Genomic DNA, 19,026 nt, shown 5'->3' with positions numbered 1-19,026 from the left:
TGAACATTAAATAAATGTTTGTTGAGTTGAATTCAATATTAATGATATTTTGGATAAGACTAGGATCTGTGTGGCATAGGGAGCCAGTCTTGGGGCAATGAAGATATGGGTTCAAGTCCTGCCTCAGACACATACCTGGGCAAATAAGTCACTTAACAACTCAGTGCTCCATGTCAGTGGTTCTCAAAATGTTGTCCAGGGGCCTGTGGTGGTCCAAGAGGATCCATAAGGTTCAAACTATCTTAGGATAATGCTAAGACATATTAACTTCTAAAAAAGCAAATATCGATAGATATAAACCACATGAACAAAAACTCTTTGGGGTCCTCAATAATTTTAAGAGTGTCAAGGGGTCCTAAGACCAAAGATGTTTGAATACTACTTCTGTAGGCAACTTTCTAAGACTAAGTTCCAGAGAAGGTGCTAACCCCTCATTGGTAAAGGGAATTTTCTCACCTGCAAGTTCCCTATAGTAATGAAATTACAGGGCTACTCCCTATCCCCAGACCAGTTCAAAGTGCCTAACCCTCAGCTCTCAGCCCCATGTAAATAGACCCACCAAAGAAACATCTAAATAGTGAGAAGACATAACTGCTCTCCACAAACAGTGACATCAGATGCACTCACGAAGTCCCATCTGCTGGTTAAGACCGACTATTTTTGTTCATTTTCAGGAAATCCATTTGAAGAACGCAAGCAGAGGGAGCTCAGGAAGCAGGAACTACAGAATGTAAGAACCACCATCCAAGGGTGAAGAATGAACATGCCACCTCTGCAGGATCCTTCTCTGTAAATAAGTTATTTGTTCAACATTGGAAGACTTTAAAAACAAAAACTAAACACACCGGTTGTTTTAATAAGCTTGATGAAAAAACAAACAATGGGCATTCTTCCAGGGGTTGGGGGTGGGGGGAGGGGGATGGATTGAGCAAACATTCCAATGTTAAACCTCTTTAAAAGACTAGTGTCAACTCCTTGCTAAACATCTTCCCAGAGCTGCTACGTTGCTCTCTGATTCTGTAACTTCTCTATGCTATCCTATACAAAAGCAGAACAAAATATATCCCCTTCCTTCTCAAAAGCCCACAATTCCATGGGCCTCCATAGATGCAACTGCTCAGAATAGATCTATGAACCCTTGGCTGGGAGAGCAATGCATTCACCAGCCTTGTCTGAGTGTGTGTGTGTCTGTATGTGTGTGTGAGTGTGTGAATGTATATGTGAGTGAGTGTGTGCGTGTGAGTGTGTGTATGAGTGTGTGTGAGTGTGTGAGTGTATGTGTGAGTGTGTGTGTATGTGCATGTGTGTGAGTGTGTGTATGTGAGTGAGTGTGTGAGTGTATGTGTGAGTGTGTGTATGTGAGTGTGTGAGTGTATGTGTGTGTATGAATGTGTGAGTGTGTATGTGAATGTGTGAGTGTATGTGTGTGTGAGTGAGTGTGCATGTATGTGTGTGTGAGTGAGTGTGTGGGTGTTTTATTTTTATTTGCACTTCTTTAACAAACACCAAGGCTGTTTGTTTTAACGGTGTCAGATAACGGTTGTTCGTCTTCTCCCTTCCCTTTCCATTTGCACAACACAAACACTCTCAGTAGCCGACCCCCAGCAGGAAAGTAACACCATGAGATTTTCAAACACACACAGCTTCCCATCTGTGGCACTTGGACCAAATATGGGTTGGATCCATTTAGTTTAAAGACAAAGCTTTCTTTCCTCACCCCCTCTGCCCCCCACCTCTTCCTCCACAAGCAAGTAGACACAATTTGCAAAACAGATCCTGTTGTAGACCCCAGTCTCAAAGCATAGTAGTGTCTTGAGTGCTCAGTGTCTCCTTCTGCGATCTAAGTAATTTCATCCTTTTATTTTTTCCCATGTAAAAGCAGTATGTAAAATTTAGCATATCATTAATACAGAATATTATCGAATCGTATGTACAACTCTGTTTTCTAGTACAATGGTGCTATTTTGTAGTTTGTTATATGAAGGAGTCTGGCCAAAACCGTAACTGGTGAAAGCAAAATGAAGGAGAGATGAACAAAGGGAAAGGGAATTGAAAAGTCCATCTGGTTTTGATGGAAAGCACAGAACATACTTCCTCCCCCCCTCCCAAAAAAATAACAAATTTCTTTCCAAAATACAGCTAAAGATACCAAGAATGATTACCTCTTTCTCAAGGAGAGAGTATTAAGAGAAAACAACCCAGCAAAAAGCGTCAAGGGCTTAGAAGTCCTCCCTTTCCTTCCTTAATTTTGGAGACAAAATTATCCCTTTTGGCCCCCATCCTCAAACTCTGCTGTGGACTCACCACTGTGTGACCTTGGGCAAGTCACTTCACCACTCTGTGCCTCAGTTTCCTCATCTGCAAAATGGGGAGAGTTCTTGTCATCTACCTACCTCACAAGAGTGGTGTGAGGATTAATAAGAAAAGAGTCTAGATTCTACCACACAAAAATGAATTTCTGGAGTGAGAGGAATCCTCTGAATGGGTGACAGTATCATAACCACAGCATGTATTCACAAATGAACGCTAAACATCAATGTGCTAATAGCTCACCAGGCTTCTCCGAAATATTTCAAAGCACATGGGATGTGTTAGATTTGAGGACTGGATAGAATTATGCATTTTGATTTTCACACACAAATAGAAAGAAAGAGAAGAGGAGAAAACAGAGAAAAAGACAGAGTCAGCCTGATTTCTGCCAGTAAAGAGGAAAACATGGCTTAAATTTTCAGGATACAATGATTCTTTCAGGCAAACAGCCTCCATTTAGTAAATACCTCTTCTGGTGCATGAAATAATCATCTAGATATCTGAAAATTTTAATTTGCTCCTTCCTCATAGGTCCATGGATCCATCGTTCAAAATATTTAAACAGTGTCTAATAAAATAATCACAGGACTACTGCCTTGAATAAATTTTCATCTAACCTCTGACAAATGCATCAATTTTAAATTTGACTACTTTTCTCTAAATTTGGTAGCTAACTAATTCTAAAGCATTTCCTTGACCAACCAGAAAATTTTGTTCCATGGGAAAAATTCTGTTCAGGAACCTCTCATAAGTATTCTACACTTTCTGGGGTGCCACAGAATTTCTTTCTTTGGAAAGTAGACACAGAAAATGGGCCCACAGAAGCTTACTTCAGTCTGGTTTCCACATTTCAAGCCCTAGGGGTCCTGGTTCCTAAGATCCTTAAGAATGTGGCTATGACATTCAAGGCTGCTCTGAAGCACATTGACTTGGTGGTGTTAGGCCCTGGTCCCACAGTCAGCTATTTGTTCCTCTAAGGTGCGCTCAAGCATCTCTCCCCAATTTCTAAAACTCTTTGATTGTATCTAACAGAGACATTAAACAGGGAGCTAAGAAACCAGATGTTAATTTGGAGGAATCGAATCTTTATTCCCAAGGAAATCTCGATCAGCAGGCATTTATAAAAATCTCCTACTGTGCCAGGCACTATGCTCTTTAAAAAGTTAACTTCTATTTGGGGTGGGGGAGGAAGAGGAAAAAAAAAGTCATAATGTGAAGTCTTGTCATGCTGTCTCTCTATCATTAATGGGGCTTTGTAAATATTCCTTGACTCTTCAAATCCCAGAGTCACAAGAGACCTTCAAGGTCTTCTGAGTCTACCCCACTCCCCAGTGTAAGAATGTCCTCAATGATTAAGCACATGAACTAGTTGACCTTCACATCTTTTTCCTCCACTTCCATGAAAAGCACTGAGCTCTCGGGCCTTTCTTACAAATCTTACTCTTTTTCATTTGAGGGGCCCATTTCTCCTTTATGCACTTAGTATGGTCACATAATACTGTAAGAAAGAGAACATTCTGGCTCCTCAGCCCACTGGGTCACTTCAATGGAAAACCAGAAGAGAGTTTTTCAATCTCTGAGTCCCTTAGTGTCAATGTACCCTCCCTAATGGGGGTGGGGGGGTCTTTTCAATCAAAGGAGATCATGTGTAGTAAAGCACTTTGCAAATACTTTGTAAAGGTCAGTTGTCAAATACTAAGTGTTGTTGTTAAAGAACAGAAAAATTCTACCCTCCCCATTTAGAGTTAGACACCTAGAAGCAAAAATAGTCACCTCTTGAGCTGATATTAGAATAAGAATCAATAGTTTGTCTACTCATTCTGTTGATTTAGAAAGATTTCTTTTTTAAAAAAAAACTAGTCTACAATATGTGCTTTTAGAAATGGGAAGCTGTAAAGAGAAAAAAAGGGAAAGGGAGGAATGACAGGGTTTTTTTTAATTCCTTGGCGAGAGATTCAAAATACTTTCTTAAATCAATCAATTGATTAACAAAAATATATTAAGCTCTTATTATGTGCCAGGCACCACGCTTGATGCTAATGATTTAAAGACAACAACATCAACAACAAAAATGAAACAATTTCTGCTTTTGTGGAGCTCAGATTCGTTAAGGGGAGATATATACATATCAATCAGTCAATAAGCATTTATTATGCACCTATGGTGTGCCAAGGATTGGAGATACAAAGATACACAGACAAAAAGAAACCATATTGCATATCTGATACAATGTCATTTTGTATTGTGAACAGTGTCAGTCTATTTCCAGTCAAGAAGTTTTTATTGAGCATTGTATTCAACACTGTCCTAGGTACTACAAAAGGCTGCACAAGATAGTAATCTTAGTCATTGAGAGAGTAGTGATAGATACTGTAGATGGCCAACACTCCCTTCCTAAAAAGGCTACCCTGGTAGCTGTTTTAGTAGTGGCATTAGTTTAAATTCCCCAGCCTCCAGCATAACTTCCAAGGAGCCTTTCCTAGGGCTCCTGACCCAGGATGGTACAGGATACTCTGGGTGTTAGCTAGACACCAGCTCCTGTTCTATTTGTTTCATCTACTATTTATACTGGAAAAGAAAAAAAAAGAATTATCATCACCACGAGAGGAGATTGCCCAAAGCAAAAGAGCCTAATTGGCATCAGCTTTGATCAGTGTGATGCAATGAAAGCTTTGGGTTCAAATCCCAACTCTGACAATTACTACTTGTGTGTCTTTGGGGCTCAATTTCTGCATCTATATACTAAGGAGATTGAACTAGAAAACCATTATGGTCTATGACAAATCAACAAGTTTTTGTTAAAGGGCCTATGAAGTGCAAGGCACTCTCCTAGGTGCTGATAATACAAGTACAAAAATAGGACTGCTCCTGACTGGAAGGGGCTCACATTTTACTATAATCCCTCCTTTAACCATCATAAAAAAAGGGATTCTGATGAACAGTCAAGCTTGGTAGCAAACAGACTAGGTGTGGTCCTCTTTCCCATCAAAATTTCCCTCTTCTGTGGATACAGAAAAACTACTTACACCAGTCTAGAATTCATACTAGAGGGTTCATGGTGGCATGGTGGCATTCTGAGCAGAAATCAAATCCCTGATCAGTTTCTGAAAATTAAATTAAAAAGAAAAAAAATAAATCCTAGGCAGGAGCCATTTCCAGACTGCCCCTGCCCTTGGGGATTAGTTTGTTGGTATGTAGGAAGTCCCCTATGCCGAATGGCTCAAGGGTCTCCATCAGGAACCAATACATTTCCTAGGAGGCTTCTAGAGGAGTATATAGCAGTCCATCTTGCTTTCCTGTTTACGGATTTGGCCAGCAATGCCAAAGTGGTGCTATTGTTTGTTTAAGAAAGTACTTGACTAAAACACAAAAGAAAGCATAGAAATATTTTTTTAAAGTATTGAAAAAAAAAACCAATGATTCTATAGATGTAAGGCGTATTGAAATAGAATTAGGTCTAGCCATCACCTTTCACCTTTTTTTTTACTCACTCACAAGTAGCAAAGCCTCCAAATAGTTAACTTGGAGGCAGGGGTAGAAGTTGGACATTAAGGTCAGCATAGGCCCTCCATGATTTTGTAGGCTCTTGAACTTGGAAAACTCATCAGGATATTAATGGAACTAAATACCTTGGCTCAAGGCACAAACGTAAGTGAAGGACAGCATTTCTAAGTGAATGGCAGAGCTCCAATAGAAGTGCAGTCAAGGGCTGGTTGCCCTGTTGTCTGCTCCCAAGGCAGAAAGTCAAAAGCGAGGAGCAAATGAGGGGTGTGGAGATGTGCAGTCACTGCTAAGAATACCTTCTCCCCTTTCCCCCTATGACATTCTTCAGCATTTCCTCATTCATGGAAGCTGTTCACCCTTCATTTAAACATCTCAATGAGCATTTAACCCCTACTCATCTAGAAAGCAAAGTCTCTGATCTATGAGCCATGCCACATAGCATTTCCAATGTGAGACATAGGTTATCTACTGATAAAGGTAAAAAAGAGGACAACTTATGAGAAAGAGTTGAAAGATATGGCTAACAATCTGTGAAGTTTTTTTAAACTTTATATTGTCTTTATGATTATCTTAATGTGCAAAAAAATGACTCAGATCTTTCTTTCATTTTTTTTTCCTTTTTTTGGAATAAGGGGTAGTAAGTTAACACCCAAATAGTCTTTGAAACTATAGGCTAGTTAGGAAAAAAATGTATGTTTGACTTAATGAAGTTATAATCAGTCTATTTAAGATAGTTTGCATTTATTTTTTAGTATTAAAGGAATTGTACTAATTTATTTGAGAGGTACTTGCTATGGTTGGCTCTCTATGAGAACACTGCTTCCCATCCAAAGCAAGCTCAAGTGCCACACCTTCTTTCCAGTCTTTCCACTGGCAAATCTGTTCAGTGCCATTGATTTCAAAATTCAACCACTGCATTTCTACCATCCTCCTCACCCCACCAAACACACACACCTACAGTCACAAAGTCCAGATCATGCCTCAGTGAAATTGACCACAAATGATGCGTTTTCATTTAGAAAAACCTAAAAGGAAAGCTGTTAAGGTCTGTGTTCTTTTTTGTTTGTTTATTTGTTTTTACCAATGCTAATATTTAATCTTATAGTACACACTTTGCTTGTCATTATTTTACTTTTTTTTTTAAAAGCTTTCCTTTCCAAAGTTAGAACCTGACACCTATAAGTCTTTTCTTTGTGATTCCTATCCACCCCTCCCTCCCCAAAGAAATGCTGGAAAGAATGGCTGGAATCCTGGTACATCATGCAGAGTAGAAAGATTTCCATCTGAGAGCAAACAAGATAATCAAGGAGCTTCATGTTGAACGCATAGAGGGTTGGATTGGGTTCCCATCTGTTTTGTTTTCCATTATCCTTTTTGCCCCTCCCAGATAATGTGTTGGTGGTCTTCTTAGTGATGTTTGGAAAAATTAGGGGCAGACTACTCTAGAAATGTTAAGCTGGATGGGACCATTTAGAATGACCAGCTGAACCTTTAGTTTGTATCTGCTCCTTTTTCATACATTAATATAAATGAGTCACAAGGATGCGGATGCTCTCCTTCCATTCTTCATGGGTTCTTATTACACTCTTCTTTCTGCAAAGGGAAAGAGTATCTACTTTCTTTTAAAGACTCTCCCTGTGTTGTGACAAGAAGAAGACATAAGAGCAAATGTCCCCTTTCCCTGATAATAAAAGAAACTAAAGACATTAAGTCTTTGTTAGAGGATGTCAACTGAAACCCATCTGCTACTTTGTAGATGGCAGTCCATCATTCTTTGACAAGGCATGTCTTTCGGTTCTGTAAGCCCAAATCATATCTGAAAATAATTCTTTGTCTTTTGCCCAAAATACACTGACCTTGAAGACACACCTGAGAGCTTGATTACATTGATCTTTTTTTTTCATCTTGTTTTGCTCTGCCATCTCTGGTCACTCTTAAAATAAATACATCTGCTGCTAATCACCCAGCAGGAGTGCCTCTCAAACCCAACCTATTTACCAGCCATTTTTTGCTGTATCTCATTTAATTCCTATTCAGAGTAAGATTAGCAAAAATTTTCCAATGTCACTTACCATGTATTCAATTTACACAAGGGCTCCAAGCACTATAAAAGATCCTCTTTGGATAAGGAGAGTTAATGAAGTATGAGGACTATGGTTCTATCGAGCATTTTGCTTCATTATATTTTTATCACTTTTATAAGGCCAAGTGTGCTAAACAGATCCCCTGGCACTGAACCCATACCTTCCCTGCTACTTTGTAACCTGAAAATGGCAATCGGTAGTTCATTATGATATGTCTTAGGTATAAAAAAAAAGCATATTTTTCAAGAAATTAATCCTGATTGTATTTGAAATTATTATTCAATTCATTTATGGTGAAGGAATATTGATCCTGATGACTTCTAAAAATGTAACTAACTGAATCATTATCTTTCATTTACTGTTGTAATAAGCATATTTGGAAAATGTACGGCTAGAGAGTCATAATAAAGTGATATTATCTTCCTTTTCTTTAGTAATTACATTAAAATTAATCATGTTTGATTAATCAGTCTGTTTTGGATAACATTGGTGTAATGTGTCATTCCTTAAGAATTCAGCCATAACCTCAATCAGTCAACAGACTTTTAAGTGCTTGCCCATGTGTTCCCAACAACCAAGGATGACAGTTAAGCAAAATGAAAATTCTAAATATACGTGAACCAAAATCAGCCACCTGTTGAAAGTGTGCCAACAGCTATAGGACAATCAAATCTATATAAACTATACCACATAGATAGGACTAAGTCTAAGTTAGTTAAGTCTCAGGAGCTATCAGACCACAACCCAATGTGATTCAACAACGGATAATGCTTAGTGTGCAGTACTGGCAATTCTTCACACAATTCTCCAGCAGAGGATTACATCGTGTATGACAAATTACACATCCACAGAGACTCACAGGCATACATGTGGTGAATAAAAAAGGGGCTCTTTCTCAAGTGTTGAGATCTCCTATTTCAATAAAACATTCTGGTTCCCTATTGAAAAGATATTAAGACAACATGACAAGTATGGTGACACAGGCATGTGATCCCTGCTATGAGGAAAAGTTGAAGCTGCTGTATTGTTTGAGTTTGAGAGTTCTGGGCTGCAGTAGGGCTAAAGTGGATCAAGGGTCCACACTGAGTTGGGACCAAGGGTCCAAGCTGAGTTGGGAACCAATATGATGAACTCCAGGAAGCAGAGAATCACCAGGTTCCTTAAAGAGGGACAAATTGGCCCAAGATAAAAAATGAAGCATATCATAGCCTTTGTGTCAATCAGCACTGAGTCTGGGAGACTCACTGCATTTGAGAGACCACTGCATTTCCAGGCTGCGCAAGATAGGAACAAGGAAGGAAGGGAGGGAGGGAGGAAGGGAGGAAAGGAGGAAGGGAAGGAGGGAAGAAGAGAAGTGAAAAACATTGAGAATGACAACGTAAAATGATGTAAAACAACTCTAACCGCCTTCTAGTTTCAAAGTCTGTTGTTAGAAGTTTAGAAAACCATCTATCCAAATACAGCAAAGCCAAGTGCCCCACATACTCTGTTTGCAACACCATCATTCAAAACTTGAAGTAACACCTTCTATATGCGAATTTTGATATCTGAAGTCATGGTGGTTATCTCCCAAAAAGCACTCAATCCACCAAGATAAATAAAACCAGTGGGGTCTCCTTGGCAGTCAAAAACATTGAAAACCATTCAGCCCATGTTGTCATTCTTGTCCTTATGCCCACTCATGTTACAGTGCCAGCACTTGATGATAAACACTATTTCCTATTATGGGTATCACTGTTATGATGCAGGAGAAGACAAAAGGACTACAATCTTCCCTGAGCCCTCTTATGCTCCTGGGAAAAGTCCACATGAAGAGCTTTTCGTGCCAAATGGAAAACTCCAAAAGGTGATCATAAGGAATCCTATTTCCTGGAAAATTATATAAGACCAACTGGTCACTGTTTTCTTGAACTATTGAAGTTTAGATTCATTAGTAGTAATGAATCAGGACTTTTAAACACATATATGCAGGTCTAGAGGTTGGTGCTTCTCACTACTCAGCAATCACGTAAATCTATCATCCCCAAAGGGTTCTGTTGTTTAGTGGGCACAAAGGTTAACATACCCTCGGGTTTTAGATTATATAGAAATACATTGCCAACTTCATGGTTTACTGTCTGAAAACCCTAGGAAGGATAGAAGTTAGAGATCATCTGTCTAATGTATTTGTTTGGGGAGTTCATAACTCTGTGAGATCTAATAAAGGATGATGGTTGGTAACAACTGACTTTTAAATGTTCTTTGATTCAACCTATGAATGAAATTCTGAAGAAGCTGAAATAATCACTGCAAACAGAAATGTAGATAAATCTGCTCTAAGTTGAAACATCCAGAGAAAAATTTGACCCTGGTAAGGACCAAAATCTTGTCTGAGAAATTTCATGGGATCATAGATTTATAACTGAAAGGACTCTCAGAAGTCTGACTCTAATCCTTTCATTTTGCAGATGCAAAAACTGAAGTCTAGAAATGTCATGGTTGTAGACTTAGAACTAGGAGTGACATCAAAAGCCATCTGGTTCAGCCCCTTCACTTTACATATAAAGAAACTGAGGCACAGTCATTACTTTAGAAGCTGCAAGATACCTCAAAGACTCTCTTCTCCAACTTTCATTTTATGGAAGAAACCAAGACCCAGGAAGGTCAAGTAACTTGACAAAGGTCACATAGGTGGTAAGCATTAGAGGTAGAATTTAACTTCCCATCATTTCTCCTAACTCCAGTGCCAGCATTTGTTCAGCCTCATGATGCTCTCTCCAAAGCGATGTCAGGGTATCTGAAGGATCACAGGTCCATGAGGAAAAGATGTCATAGATTACTATAGCAGGAAGTCATCCAGGCAGATGCTGCCCGCTTGGAAAAAATTTACCTTGAACTATGAGGCACCTGCCCCCTCATCTGCTGGTTCTTATGTAATTCTCCATACAAATAAATGAGAGAATTGCTTTCATATATGTTGACAATCCAACTGACCCAAGCTGGCTATTTTTTTCCAGTAGCCATGATGAATTGAGCTCAACTATTCACACTTTCTCACTCAGTCCCCTTAGGATTAATGGTAAATATTTTCAAGACAAGTGAATGGGATTCAGGGCAAAGTCTGTGACCTGTGGAGCAGGATTTCTCTCTGCATGAAACTCACCAGGCCCATATGGTGATCAAACCATGACCTGGGACTCATTAGCACAATGCTCTAAGCAGCCCAAAACAAATACAATTTGGAGCCAATAGCATTTCAAACCACACATGAGAATGTAATCAACTCAGCCCAAGGAAAAGACAGAAAACATAGATATGCCAATACTATTTCTATATAAGTAAAAAGTAAGTGGGGCACTGAACATTGGGGTCAAGAAGCTTTAGACTTGAATTCTATCCCAAATGTTTATTAGCTGTATCTCCATGGCCAAGTCACTTTTAATTTTCCTGAACCTCATTTTTCACATCTATAAAGTGGGAATAATAAAACAATCTAAAAAGGCAGCATGGAATAATACATAGAGTCAGAGTAGCCTGGATTAAAATTAATTTTTTAACAAAATTAAGTGACTGTGCAAGTCATTTAATCTTTCAATGCCCCTGGCCGATCTTTAAGACTATAAATTGCAGAAACAAGGCTTGATCTGTTTCTGTAAAGGGCATTTCCTCACTGGAACGCCTTACTCAATTGAAATAACAGATCCTGTCAAAAATACAGCATAAGTGTAAAGATCAAATGAAAGCAAGTGTATAAAGTAATTTATAAACTTTAAAGCATTCAATAAATGTCAACTCTTATTAAGAGATTCACAAAAATGTCATCCTGTCTCCACAAACTCCAGTTATACCATCACCACCTGGGCATTTCAATCTGAATGGGCTGTTATGACTTTAAATTAAACAAGTCTAAAACCAAATTAACCCTGTTTCCCTACACACACACACACACACACACACACACACACACACACACACACACACAAGCAATTTGTTTCCCTTCTTTATTTCTCTTTTTTTGTTTTTGTTAATATCACCCTAAAATGCTAGAGTGACTTCTGTTTCCTTCTTCTCCATCACTACCCAGCATATGTACTCAGCAAGTCCTGTGGATTCTTCCTTTATAATATGTCTTACATCAGTCCCTTCGTTTCTTTTTTTTTATTCAATGTTGTTTTATTTGGCATTCCAAATTCTCTCCCTCCCCTCCTGTCTGTTCATACGAGTCTTCCCAGATTTTTCTGAAATCATGCCTTCCATCATTTCTTACAGCACAATAGTAACATCATATTCATACACCATAGCTTGTTCAGTCTCCCCACATGAGAGGGTGAGGTGAAAGAACACCATTATAAATGTGAAAACAAGTTTCTACATTAGTCATAATCCAAGGAGAAAAAGAAAAAAAAAGAAATAGAAGAAAATATGCTTCAGTCTGCCCTCTGGGTCTCTCAGTGCACTCGCTCTTGCTCGTTCTCTCTCTCTTCCTCTCTCTCTCTCTCTCTCTCTCTCGGTATAGCATGTTTCATCATGAGTCCCTTAGACCTGTGGTGGATCATTCTGTTGATCAGAGTTCCTAAGCCTTCCTAAGTTGATTATCATTACAATATTGCTGTTACTGTCTAAATTGTTCTCCTGATTCTGCCCATTTCATTTTGCATCAGTTCATATAAGTCTCCCTGGGTTTCCCTGAAACCCCTTCCATCATTTCTAACAGCAGAACATTATTCCATCACATTCATATGCCAGAACTTGCTCAGCCCTTCCCTGTTGCTTCCCTCAGTTTCCAATTCTTTGCACCCACAGAAAGAGCTGCTACAAATATTTTTGTATGTATTGTCCCTTTTCCTCTTTCTTTGATCTCTTTGGGGTCCTCCCTCCTTTTCTATTCCTACCTCCACCAATATCCTTCAGGTGTTTATCATTCTATGCTGGGATTCTTGCAGAAATTCTTACCAAATGTTTTTTCTAACTCTGACCTCTGCATCCTTCTAATTCATCCTGCATGATACCATATTTATTCAATTCAGGATTCCATCTGATCACACAAACAATTTTCAGCACCTACTTTAAGCATTCGTTCTTTCCAGGACATTCAGCAACATACACATTTACCTAAAACATAAAGGACAAAGTGGATTCTGCATGGGAATTCCCTGTTACAGCCAGATTAGTTTCCCACTGTTCCTGGAATAGATCATATATGTATATATATATATCAAACTTTTCTCTCCTACTCCTTCCTGCCACAAAAAACCTTCTCACCTTAACTACCCAGATCCTCCTCCCTCAAAACCAGCTCGCATCACATCTTCTCCTTCTCTGGTCACCCCAACTCACAAGTATCATTCTCTCCACTGAGTATCTATACCATTTATTTGTACTAGCCATCTACTGCTTCCCCAGGTGATTGTCATGTAGGTTAAACCTGTCATCCCAGCTAGGCTAGAGAGCCCTTAGAGACAACAGGGACTACACTGTAACTTTCATTTATGCACTATACCTTTGAGTAGTGTTTAGATCATAGAATCATGGATTTAGATCTAGAAGGGACTTTGCATGTTATTGGGTTAGCCCACCAACCCCTCCCTTCACTTTACAAATGAGGAAACTGAAGTATACAGAGGTGAAGTGATTTGCGATAATAGGGTCATAAGCTTAAAGCTAAAAAAGACCTTAGAGGTCTTTAGACTCAGTCCCTATCATTTTATAGAAGAAGAAACTGGAGCCTGCAAAAGTGAAGTTACTTCTGATTGTAACAAGATGTTGAACTGGAAGGAACCTTACATACCATCTAATTTCAACCACCATGCACCTGGATAGCATAATGGATAGACAGATGGACCTGGAATCAGAAGAGAACTGGGGTAGAATCCTGTTTCAAACATTTACTAATTGTATGACCCTGGGAAAGTCACTTCACCAATGTAACATCATTTTCCATATCTATAAAATGAGGAAGTTGGAATCAATGACTTCTAAAGTCCCTCCCACCTCTAAATCTATGAGCCAATGATCTGTAAAATATAGATAGTAATAGTTGAAGAACTCATTTCTCCAGGGCTATTGTAAGAATCATGTGAGGCATTCATGTGTGTGCATGTGTGTGTAGATATATAGATATAGATTTAAAAAATTTAGTAAGCCCTGAAGAGTTCTGTAAATGGGAGCTATCAATTTATTGGACATCATGAGGAGTTGTTCAGTTGTTTCAGTCAGGTCCAACTCTTCATGACCCCATTTGGGATTTTCTTGGCAAAGAGACTGGAGTAGTTTGACACTTATTTCTCTAGCTCAGGAACCTGAGGCAAACAGGACTAAGTGATCTGCAGACTAGTTAGCTAGTCTGAGGCCATATTTGAACTCAGGAAGATGAGTTTTCCTGACTTTAGGTCCAGCACTCTTATTTATTATATTATCTAACTGTCCCATTATGAGGAGAGGGCTCAGGAAATTCTTCAGGGAGAATAGCTAAGATTCGCATTCAACTTTAAGGTTTGCAAAGCACTTTACATATGTTGTCTCATTTGATCCTCACAACCAGCTTGGGAAGTAGGTGGTATTATTAATCACCATTTCACAGACATGGAAACTGAGGTTGAGAGAGTTTAAGTGATTTTCCCAGGGTCACACGGCTAGCAAGTATCTGAGACAGGACTTGAACCCAGGTCTTCCTGAGTCCAAATCTAGTGCTGTAATCACTGTGCCACCTAAAATTTAGCATTAGAGCTATGCTTTGAAAGATTGGTTGGATTTGATAGGTGGCAATAAAGAAAGTTTTTCAATCAGAGGGGACAGGATGAGCAAAGGGGCTGAGGTGGGAAAACAAGAGTGCCAAAGGGACAATGTGACACAGTACAATTTGACAGCATCTTAATAAGGCAGAAATAGAAGAGAAGATTAAAATTATGGGTGATTTCTCAATTAGATGGGACCTCAGATGCTAGCCTAAGGAGTATGCTCTCTTCTCAATAGCCAATGGAGAGACTTTGATGATTTTTGAGCAAAGAGATGACTTGACAGGAGCTGTATAATTAGATGGATTGGAAGAGGAGACATAGAAACAGGTGACAGTTTCCAAAGAGGGCTATGACATCTCCTGTTGGTCACCATGGTAGAAGGAAGTTAACATTGGCTGTCATCAGTTGAATGACCCAGTTTCATTCCAGTGAAGGAGACACTGCCTGCTGCCTGATCTGCCTCCATGCTCTGGTTCTCGAAGCAGTGGGGGTGAAGAGTCCCTTGGTGGAAGGTGACTGGTTTCTTTTTGGGCACCAGAGGGCTGTTTAGAACTCTAGGGAAAATCACTGATTAATCTCAACAGCTGCCAGGGTCCCTGAAGAGGAATAATTTACTTCCCATCAATGAACAATTTATTCAACCTGGTTAACCACATGACTGGAGCCATGAGTGCAGCTGTTTTAATATCTCTCCATCATGTGCAAGGTGAAATGAGATGTCAAAGACAGAAAGGACAGAGCCCCTGGCTCAGACTCTAACCCTGAGCTCTGGAAGAAACCTTAGCAGTCATCTGGTTCTGATCCAAGCTGTCCCCCACTACACACACACACACACACACACACACACACACACACACACACACACACACACACACACACACACACACACACACCCCTCCAACAAGAATGGGAGGGAACTTCCCATCCAATTCAGCATGGAACTGTTAAAATACCAATGAAGTACATATCACTGTGTGAGGGACTGTACATAAAAAGGCAAAGAAAACTACTCCCTGCCCCTCAAGCAATTTACATTTTACTGGGGGTGGGGGACATGGAATGAACTGACAGATAAGTACATACAGCATTAAGTGGAGAGACAACGACAACAAATGGGGAATCAGGAAAGGACTAGTGTAGATCATGGCACTTAAAATGAGCTTCTAAGGAATCCTAGGAGGCTAAGAGGTAGAGGTGAGCAGGGAGTGCATTCTAGGTGTGGGGGAGAGGAATGTCTGCAAAAGCCTGAAGGAATATTAAGTTGCCCCAACTATAAGTGGGCAAGTTTGCCTTGTGTTATAATTCTCCCTTTTCTGGTTTGGGAAAGAAGTGTTCCCTCCTACAAACACACTCCAGATGGAAAACCAGAGTCACAAAGATTTTCCCTAGCCTTTCTCCTTATCAAGGAAAGATGATAAATTCAGAAAACATTCACAGTTGGGCACAAAGAATTGGTCTCCCTCTGTGCAACATAAACAGATGTGTAATGCCAATCCAGTAGTCCACTACTCAAAAAGTTCCAATGGTTCCTTCTTCTTCAAAGAAAAAAGTCAAGTGCTATTGTTGAGCATTTCAAGTTCTCTACAATATGGAGTCAGCCTCCCATTCCAAGCTTATTTGTTATACATTACTATCCAATTCCTCTTCAAGTACTTTACATGTCAGCCAAATCCCCCTACTTTCTGTTCCTTGAATGCCATGTCCCCTCTTCCATCTCTAAGTCTTTGTCATGGAAGGTCTCTACATATCTTCCTCACCTTTACTTTTGAAATTCCTCACTTTCTCCAAAGCTCTATTTCAATGTCAGCTTCTACTAGAGACCTTTTCTGATCAATCAATAAACAGACTTGATCTCCCAGCTCCAGCTGTTAATGACCTCACCCCAGAATTTTATTTTCTTATTTATGTCATGTTGTTTCTCCCAATTGAATGAAAGCTCATTTGGAGCTCATTTTGTTTTGCTTTGTCTCCGCATCTCCAGTACCTAGCACTGTGCCTGGTTAGGACCTGTGATTTTGTGGACACAGAACTCCCAAAAAAGAAACTCCCTCTATCAATGCAGATCAACACCTGTTCTGTAAGTTAAGATCTTAGAAAATTGCCAAAGCACAGAAAGGTTAAGTGATTTGCCCAAGATCACACAATCAGGATGTGATTTGAATTTAGATTTTTCTGACCCTGAGTCTGGCCTGAATCTTGGCATCCCATGCAATGCGTTTTGGCATCCCATACACCACCACACTGTCTTTTACCTGGCACACAGGAGGTGCTTAATAAATATGTGTGGAATGAATGAAGTCAAGAGCTCTGCTCAAACTCAAGGACTGCTGAATGGAAGAAATCACATGGGACAGAGGAAAACTATCAAAGAAAGGCTGCTACTTCAGAAGAAAAAGTAGGATAAAGTAGAACCTGAATTTCACCACTCTTGAGAAGGAAATGTCATTTATTGTCTACTAATTCTAACCTGCTCTAACAAGAAAAGTTTGAAAAAAATATTCAACTCAACCAAATTAGCAAAAGGAGATTGTAGTATAGCCAACTAAAAACTGGACAAGCATTCACAAAATTACCAGCTGTTTCCTTTCTGTTGAATGGGAAATGGAAAAAATAAATCCCTTAAAATTCTCAATATGAAAATAATTCCTCCAGACTCCAGAGAACACAATCAGTTTCTTACAAGAGGAAAGACTCACAGACTGTCCAACAATGCTTCCCTGAATCCCAATGCAAAGGACCAGGCACTGAATATTCATCAGCACCACTAATGGCATTTACAGAGTTATTTTTATGCTTAATCAAATAAGTCTCAGACAGCTTTGGAATACAGAAAGGATGATACATGAATGTAGGTGCCAACTTCAGGCTAGGCATTCTGCTTAAAAGTTGACTTAGATGAACTAATATTTTGGCCAAAAGGCCCCACCAGTGAGACAAATATGTGGGCACTGAGTCAGAGGTGAGGGCGATGCCAGCTCGTACAGTCACCCAGGGTTGTAAAAAGACATATATGTGACAAGGTAACAAGCTCAAACTGTCATTTTTCAGATTTTAAAGGTGTCTCCATTGCTTCCAAGTAAACAGAGGATATTCTATATATAAGGGGCAGCAGATGATACCAAAGGACCACCTTAGTGTTATGAAGACCTGAGTTCAGATCCTGCCACTGAAAGCCTTCTCTTTACAGCTTCCTTTCACACATTGTTTTTCCTCATTAGGACAAAAGTTCTGTGAGGTCAAGGACAGTCTATTTTTATTCCCAGTGCTTAACATAGTGCCTGATACATAGCGTTGTTGTTTTTGAGTCATTTCAGTCATGTCAGGCTCTTTGTGACCCCATTTGAGGGTTTTCTTGGCAAAGATACTGGAACAATTTACTGTTTCCTCTTCTAGCTCATTTTACAGATGAGGAAACTGAGGCAAGGGTGAAGTGACTTGCCCAGGGTCACATAGCTAGTGTCTGAAGCAGCATTTGAACTCAGATCTTCCTGACTCTAGGTCTAGCACTCTATCCCTTGAACCACCTAACTGCCTGGTACATAGTAAGTACTTAATAAATGCCTGTGGGCTTACTGTTTGACCCATACTGTTTGTGTGAACATGGGTAAATTACTTCACCTCTTAAAGCCTCACACAATAACCTATAGAAGAAGTTAAATCAATAATCATTTATTAAGCATCTTCTGTATTCCAGGAACTTTGTCAATTTGCTGCAGATGTAAAGAAAGCCCCCTCCCCCCAAAAAAAGTAGCCGTTCTGCATCAGTGGAGGGATTTTCCTCCATGGGAGCTTCTTACACTGAGGAAATAATAGGTCCGAGTGAAATTGGGGGGAGTCTTTGTCCAATAAAATGATGTCTCAGACCATCTAAATAGAAAAATGCATCCCTGGAGTTTTAATATTTATGTTCAAATCAATTGTCAGAAGCTAGTTTTAGTCTTGAAGGTCCCTTGGAGTTCTTGCATTCTTCAACTCTTGGAAATCCTCTCATTTCACAGATGAGCTAATGGAGTCTCAAGAAGGACAGATGATTTGACCAACATCTTACCTCTGGTTAGTTGAGAGGTTTTTTTTCATTCTTCTGTTTTCTGACAGGTTTCATATAGAAGTTTTTTTCCTGATCCCTTCAATTACTAATATCCTTCTGATATTAACTTTTTTTTTGTATTTTGAGTCTAATTTTCTGTAAGCATGTCATCCTTGCTACCATTCTTCCCTGTTCCCCCCTCCCCTCCCCATAGAATACAGGCTGTTTGAGGGCAGTACAGGGAGGGGTTCATTTTTATCTCTTTGAACTAGTAGGTGCTTAGTTGAATCTATGTGGATTTGAGTTCAATTGAACTGATCTTGTCTCTGTCCTTTTGGTATTTCATTTCTGGTATAATATGAGCTCCTTGAGAGTGAGGATTACT

General features: G+C 39.5%; 1 protein-coding gene and 1 long non-coding RNA gene across 6 annotated transcripts in view; one reads left to right on the top strand and one right to left on the bottom strand.

The window, feature by feature from the left end:
• Nucleotides 1-8,364, top strand: part of IGF1 (insulin like growth factor 1) — a 110,639-nt gene extending 102,275 nt beyond the window's left edge. For all 5 annotated transcript variants that reach the window (XM_072655747.1, XM_072655749.1, XM_072655748.1 and 2 more), the window contains one exon: nt 675-8,364. In XM_072655747.1, coding sequence (XP_072511848.1) covers nt 675-734 — 60 coding nt within the window. In that variant the 3' untranslated portion in view covers nt 735-8,364. The remainder of the gene's footprint in view (nt 1-674) is intronic.
• LOC140534578 (uncharacterized) overlaps nt 1-19,026 on the bottom strand; it is a 108,539-nt gene that overhangs the window by 37,703 nt on the left and 51,810 nt on the right. The window lies entirely within an intron of this gene.

This window comes from Notamacropus eugenii, chromosome 3 (genome assembly GCF_028372415.1).
Source record: "Notamacropus eugenii isolate mMacEug1 chromosome 3, mMacEug1.pri_v2, whole genome shotgun sequence".
Classification (NCBI taxonomy): Eukaryota; Metazoa; Chordata; class Mammalia; order Diprotodontia; family Macropodidae; genus Notamacropus; species Notamacropus eugenii.
This window is presented reverse-complemented; position numbering and strand designations above follow the sequence as displayed.